The following is a 7,827-nucleotide window of genomic DNA, read 5'->3' on the forward strand; positions in this document are numbered from 1 at the left end:
ACTCCCAAAGACAGTTCGTCAAGAGCAAGAGTTAGTAGATCTAAAAATAATAGAACTATTAGAGATCATAAAATAAACACTTTAAAAATGACTAAAGACATAATGGACTCATAAGTATGAGGAAATACTATTTTTTTTAAAAAGAAATTTTTAAAAGAACTACAAAGTATTTCTAAAAATAAAAAGTGGAGTCATCACAATAAAATAACTCAATGGGACAGACAGAAGATCAGATAAATTTGAAGAAAGAACAAGTGAACTGATTTGATAAAATGATCCAGAAGGTGACACAGAATGACAAAAAAATAAAATCTATGAAAGAGAAATTAAGAGACATGAGAAGTTCCAACAAATGTCCATCAGATGCTCCAAAAGGACAGATAGAAAGGGCCAGAGGTAATATTTGAAGAGATAATGACAGAATTTTCCAGAGTTGATAAAAAACAGCAATCTTCAGATTCAGAAAGCAAGACTAGTCTTCAGCAGAATAGTTAAAAATAAATCCACACAAGTAACACTGGACCGAGAGTCAAAAGTCAAAGCCATTCAGAGACAATACCAAATAAAGCAATACTTTTAATGTTATGTTTTGCTTACCACGTGATACCTTAAGTAGTTGTCTAATTCTGGACACATACTTCTGAGCAATCAGAAATGAGAAATTGTTATCTTGCATGTAAATAATGGCTAAATGGTAGTGGCTTCTTGGGATGTTATGTGGAAAAATATTGTGAGGCCATGTGTTGATTCAGAGGAGGAAAAAAATGTCAATGTCTACTGATGATGTCTAACATGGATACCAGGGTGGGGAGCTAAAGCATTTGTACTGTGTATCTACCATTATAATTCTAAAAGGCACCAAAATAGAATGATCAAAATTATAAGGTTTCCAGAAAATCTTTTTACACTAATGCCAGATTAATCTTCCTTACGAACCACTTTAATCACACGACGTTTCTGCTCACATGGCTGAGTCACTTACTTTGGCCTAACTTACAAAACTTTCCAGATACAGGATCCAACTTTCTTCTTCAGCCTATTTCCTATAAATGCTCAAAGCTTGCACCTTCAGCAACTAGCTGTAATAAGTTATTCCATTTATCTTTTTCTTTATGCTGTTTTGCTTGGTTGAAAGACACAGACCAGACTGCGAAATGTTTTATGGTATCCACTAAAACAAGTGTGTACAGGGCACATGGTCACCTAGGTGGATTGAATTTGCAGATTCCCTGGCAGTAATTAAGTGTGTCCATATGACTAGGTTCTAGTCATACAATATGAATGGCAACAATAAATGCATCTTCCAGATCAGGTCATTTACAAATTTCTTATATTCTACTTCTCTTTCTCCCTTACCTGTGCTGAAATGCAGATATGGTGCTGGTATGCTAGCATCAACCATTTTGCCATGAAGGCAAAATGCCCTAGAAAATGCAAAGCAATAAGATGGAAGGAACCTGGGACTCTGTACAACCTTATGAATCAGAGATACATAGATGACCTGCCTACCTCTCTCTGTTACATAAGAGAAAGAAAAAAACCACCCTAGAGCCCTTATAATTTTGAGTTTATTACAACAGTCTAGCCTATACCCTGATTCAGATCACTGTTTTTTTAAAGATTCATAAGACAACTTTCATTGATCTCCTCCATTTCACAAATGCTAGAGGTTTTGTAAACTAAACCATAAAATTTGAAATTAATCATATGAGGCCATGTGTGTTTTATCGTGATTAGTTTTGTCTTCTCAAGAGTAGGGGTCAATAGTCAGCAGCCTTTAAGATGGTCCACAATGATCCTCACTGCCTGGTTTTTATGCCTTTGTTTAAACCCCATCCCTACCCCCTTGATTCACTTCCAGAGAACAGAATATGGCAAAAATGATTTTAAATCAGATTATTTGTGAAGAGATCATGGTGTAAGTCTTGAATGCTGGCTCGCACTCTCTCTCCAGTGGCTCTGTTATGAGGCCCTCAATGGAGAAATCCATGTGGCAAGAAAATGAAGCAGGTTTCTAGTCAATAAAAAGCTAGAGAGGAACTGAGCCCCTGAGCCTAACAACCTTTAAGAAATTGAATTGTCAACAACAACAGAGTGAGCTTGAAAACAAATCTTCCCCCAGTCAAGCCTTCAGATGAGACTGCAGCTTTGATGAGTAAAGACTACAAGCCTTGTGAGACACCCTGAGGCTGAAGAATCCAATTTAGCATTTCAGCACCTGCATTTCCTCACCCATAAAAACTGTGAAATAATAAATGTTCACTGCTTTAAATTGCTAAGTTTTGAGAGTAATTTCTCATGTAATGATAATTAATGCAGAGCTGTACTTCATATTTCTTCTAAAGTAGACAGAACAGTGCCATGTACCTAGCAGGTATTCAGAGAATGTGTTAGTCAACATTGCTCTAGCAATATTAAATCATAAGTCAAGTAATCTAAAGTGAAATTCTCCCATTGGCAAAATTATGTAGCTACTGGTAATATAAATTCTCTTAAGGAAGAGCTACTGAAGATCTAATCAACTAAGAAATTTAAACAATATTAAATTTTAATCCTAAAATTAAATTTAATGAGGGTTAGTATGGAAGCAATTTAATATTAAAGGTACAGGCTGTGTAGAATTAGGAAGATGTGACTCTGAGTCTAGTTATTAACATTTAAATCATGAATATACATATATAGTTATTTCACAAATATACTCTCTGACTATAACCACAGAGCTGATCATCCATGCTAATATGAAACAATGGGAAATGTAAAGAGGAGGATATTTGGATAAATTATTCATGTTAAAGAAAAATGTCCTAATACATAAAAAGTTATTGATGTTTAGAATATGAAGTTATTGTATACATATCTCACATAGAGATTTTTAAATGTTATAGATTAAGCTTGATAGACAAACTTTATTCTAGGTACAAATGTGAATACATAAGACCAAAGAGATGTTACTGCATTACCTGTCTTATTGTGTCACCTTCCTGATTACTAATGGTGATCAGTTTATCTTCACCACCTAAAGCAAGCAGATTTTCTGTATTCCAACATCCACATGTGATTCTCTTAGTATGTTTTCCTGAAAAAGAGATGACTTTTGTAGACACATGGATTTCTCAAAAAAATAATTTATGATGTCAATCTGAAAGAATGGGTAATATACCATAGAAATTAAACAAAGAATTTAAAATCTCATCAAAGTAGTTAGTGTCTAAGCAACCTTATTTAAAACAGTTTAACAAGATATAAATCAAGATAACGGTACATAAGGGCAATAGTTTTCCAACTTTTTATGTGGCTATGAGCACAGACTCCTCAATAAGTTTGTTCATTTACCATATCACCAAACCTGTAATGATAATGCCTTAACTAAACCCCAAAGTACTAAAGTTATTATTTTTGATATTTAGCTCCGTGGTATGATAGATCTTTGGCATAAGCAGATTCAGTATCACAGTTTTGACTATTCATGTATAACTAAAGGACACATACTGATTTGTGATAATACCGAGGTGCAAATATGAATGTACCTTAGCAAGAATTGTGTTAAGAATTGAGTCACTTAACTAGCGAGTGATATTAGATAATCACTAATATCAGGATGCTTTTTTACTGAGCAATCTAGCCAGTGCAAAAATCACATTTTTGGGGGGAAATCATATGCTTGACACTGTAGGTATTTGTTGATGGTCTTGGGATATCCAAGGTTAATTAAGTATACAGATTCTGGAGGCAGACTGCCTATATTTGAATAAGTGGTTCCACCACTTACTGCAAAAACCTTAAGTTACTTAACTTTTTTATTCCTTAGTGACATCATCCATAAATTGGGGGTATTGGTAGGAGCTATCTCACAGGGCTGAGGATCAAATGAGTTAAAGCACTTAGAAGAGTGTCAGGCCTGTGGGAAGTGCTACAAAAGTGTTAGCGATTTTAGCTGTTACTGAGAGCAGACACCATGCTCATTTTATTCTGTACACTCCTTATAGAACCTAATACAGTACCTATGCAGAAAGCAGGTTCTATATAGTCCTTAAGTGAGTAGATCCTGAGACAGGAGTGTACATGGGGTGTTAGAGGCTCAGCAAGTAGGAGAGCATGAAGGGAGGAGTATGAGATGAAGTCAGAGAGTTTGCAGAAACCAGGTCATGCAGGGCTTGGCTGCCCATTGTGGGGATTTGCCTTTGACTCTGGGTGAGACGGAGAGCCATCGGAGAGCTCTGAGCAGGGGCTCACTCCAGCCTCTAGGATGAGAATATTCTATAGTGGGGCAAGAGTTGAAGCAGGGAGACCACTTAACAGATTGCAGAAATTCAGGTGGAAGATGTTTGAGGTCCACACCATGGTGGGAGTAGTAGAGTGGTGAGAATAGGTTCGATTCTGGAACTATGTGAAGGTAGAGCATACAAGATTTTCTGGCAGATTAGATACAGAGGACCTAAGAGAAAAATCAAGGATGACGCTAAGGTTTTGCCTGAAGATCTAAAAGAATGGAATGTCATCAACGATGAGAGGAAATGCTGTGGGTCAAAAGGATTTTGGAGATAATAAAAATGAAGTGTTTACTAGACATCTCAAAGATGCTGAGTAAGCAGTTGGATGTGTGAGTCTAGAGTATGGAAGAGAAAAATATGAGAGTTGTCCTGATATATATAGATAGTATTTCAAATCAGGAGACCAGAACAGAAAAATGAAGGGAACCTTCAGAGAAGAGATTGGGATAGCGAAGATTTTGCTGGTCATAAATTAGGGACTTGGGTGGTGTACAGGAACTGGATATGCAAAGAGACGGGCATTAGGAACAGAAAAAGGAGTGCATGAGGAGAAGTGGAAAGATACAAAAGACAACTTCTTTCTATCCCCATGAAAGGGAGAAGAAAATCTCTTCTTCTCCCTTCTTCTATATACCTTAAGGCCCTTTTGTTTCCAGTGCTCAGAATTCAAGTTAACCTTAACATCAATAATGATAAATGCATTTTGTGTGCCTACTTAGTGTTCTGGGTACTTTACATATACTGACTCATTTAATTAACATTAACTCCTAGTTAATATACTATGGTAACTTAAGTATGAACCATGTTACTGGGAGACGGGTAATATTTAATTACACTGTAGTAGAAGAAATTCATGTATATAAGAATCATGCAAAGTGGGAGATGCCTGTATCTGGTCTAGTTCAAGGAAACAGATTAGTGCAAGATAAAACATGGTAACAGATACTGTTACTTTAAAACACTGACAGATCATGCTACCATGTGGGAGCTACCTGAAATGGAAAGTTTGGTTTTAGGAAAGTAAGTTATTAAAAGGAAAAGAGCAGAGCCACAGATCACAAATAACTCTGAAAGAGGCAGCTATATATTTAGTGAAAGACTTAAGATATGTAATTACCTTGAATCTTTTCAGGCTCATTTTAAATAGTAAACAAATAACACTGAGAGCACAATCAATATTCATATTAAATAATCATATATCAAAATCAAATCATGTATATATGACAAATACCTGACACAAAATAATCATGCTTTGACAAATTATTTTTTTATATCTCAAGTGTCAAATTTTCTGGGGCCTATCAGTTAACTGGTGAGATACAGAATATGCCTAAATAAAGTCAAATAGACAAATATACTTACACGGTGAAAGTTGATTTTTGTAACTCGAAAAATTTTAGTTTAATTTTCAAATGATCAATGACATTACTGTTTAGCTATAGCACTAAAAATGTTAATATTAAAGATATACATATGTGTAAATTAATATGAAATGATTAAGCTTTAATTTAAAGGAACTATCTCAAGTATTCAGTGGGTGCTCCTATAATTCCTTCATTAGCAGTAAATTATACTTTTTCTGACTATCTGGATGTAATTAAACCTACTGTTTCACCATTCACCAGCATGATATGATGTGACAATAATTGAAAAGAATCAATACTGTTTCTTGTGTATTTAGAGGGCAGATGCTAAGTGACCAGAGGTTAGAGAATCAAAGAGATTGAACCAAGGTCGAAAAAGGAACAAACACAAACACCCTCTATTATTATACCCTGAGGCAAATATATCTCATAGTCCATACCTAGATTAAATTGGTATTTGAAGAGAATGGAGGGTCAGATTTAGGAATCTGGATATACTCTGTCTAAGCAGTCACCAAGTGTTTTAGTACATCTACTAATATGTTGATACGTCTATGAGCTATTCTGTGTCCAGAGGACAATCTGAGTGAGAAAGGAACAGATGGAAACTCCGTCATTAATGTACTGGCATCCAAAGGCACAGGCTAACCTTGATCTTACAGCAACCTAGTCTATAAAGCCTGGAAATTTTTGGTAGGCAGTGAACAGGGATCTTCTAGTTTAGCTAGATGTGAGACTTGATCAGAGGAGTCTTAATACTACAAAATTTCCCTTCCAATATCAGGAAATCAGAGGCAGTAAAATTTACATTTATGTAAAGTATCTCAAATATTTAGCAGTGTTTCCAACTATAACCTACCAAGGACAGGAATCTTTCGAGATGTCTGACGATTATAAATAAGCAAATTTCCTTTAATAGTTCCAACAGCCAGCGAACTTCCAATTTTTGACCAAAGAAGAAAAGACATTTGATCCCTGTAACATTAAGATATAAATTACTTAACAATTCACAATCATAACCTCTCTAAATAGTTCTTCTACTTAGAAGATGAAGTACAAAATTACAACGTAATGCTTTAGGACAAAGGCTAGGAGCTAAAGACATTTTGGAGACACTATATGGTGATCTTACAGTCAGTTTGACTTAAAATACAAATGTATAATGAATATAGACTTCAATTCAGTCATGATGGAATCTCGAATTTCATGACATGACATAACAAGATGGTTATTGTCTACTAATGACAGTTGTAACTCTAAATGTGGTTAAAAACCTTAATGGATGATGACACCTTGTGCTCTGAAAAAAAAAAAAAAGTAGGATCCAATAACATATTAAATTGGAAAAATCATTGGGAATTCCTGAAGGACATATCTTTTCCTGCTGTTACTATTATGAATAGTTAAAAGGAGGTCAAAAGCATGTTTGCCTATCACCATTCTTATGTGCATTCTAGGACTCCCGAAATATAATTCCCTACTAAAGGGATCAGGGCTTCCTTGGAGTAACTCATTCCATATATTGGGGAAAGAAATCACAATGAGTCTAGAAAAGTGATTCTGAAAATGCAATCCCAGGACCAGCAGTATCACCTGGGAACTGATTTAGAAATGCCAGTTCTCAGATTCCAGCCCAATCCTACTGAATGAGAAACTCTGGGGATGGGAGAGTACGCTCAGTTGTCTGTGTTTTAATAAGCTCACCACGTGATTCTGATGCAGCTAAACCTTGAGAACCAGTGATAGACTGTGCTGTTTTTAGAAAACACTGCTTTCAAGAATTGAGGGCAATAATTAAAGAACAAAAGCTTAAGCTTAAAGAGGCTTCCTCTCTAGCTAAATTAGGAGAATTCGAGCGTTAAAAATATTTAATTGAAACAAGTTTGTGAAGGGCCATAAAACCATGATACTTGGAAGGCAAAAATTCACTTAAAGTATATGAGAAGTTAGTTGTAATAACAGGTGAATAAAATCTTTAGTTTAAAAATTAATTTTATATGAAGTATTATATGCCATGATGCTAGGTTTCTTCTACTAAGTATACATTTTATAAAAATTAAATATGCATTTTTCTCTGTTTAAGTAGGTATGGTAGTCATGAGAATATGCCTCTCAGATCTCTAATTATGGAACGTGAACTGCCCACAATGAGCTGGGGCCACAGCCTCCCAAAAGCTGCTCCCAGATAATGA

General features: G+C 35.3%; 1 protein-coding gene across 1 annotated transcript in view; it reads right to left on the bottom strand.

Moving 5' to 3' along the window:
- Positions 1–7,827, bottom strand: part of WDR19 (WD repeat domain 19) — a 69,584-nt gene that overhangs the window by 54,021 nt on the left and 7,736 nt on the right. The window contains exons 5-6 of the mRNA XM_006918925.3: positions 6,495–6,610; positions 2,961–3,076 (exon numbers count right to left, since the gene is read on the bottom strand). Of these exons, the coding sequence (XP_006918987.1) occupies positions 2,961–3,076; positions 6,495–6,610 (232 nt within the window). The remainder of the gene's footprint in view (positions 1–2,960; positions 3,077–6,494; positions 6,611–7,827) is intronic.

Source organism: Pteropus alecto, unplaced genomic scaffold, assembly GCF_000325575.1.
Source record: "Pteropus alecto unplaced genomic scaffold, ASM32557v1 scaffold5, whole genome shotgun sequence".
Lineage (NCBI taxonomy): Eukaryota > Metazoa > Chordata > Mammalia > Chiroptera > Pteropodidae > Pteropus > Pteropus alecto.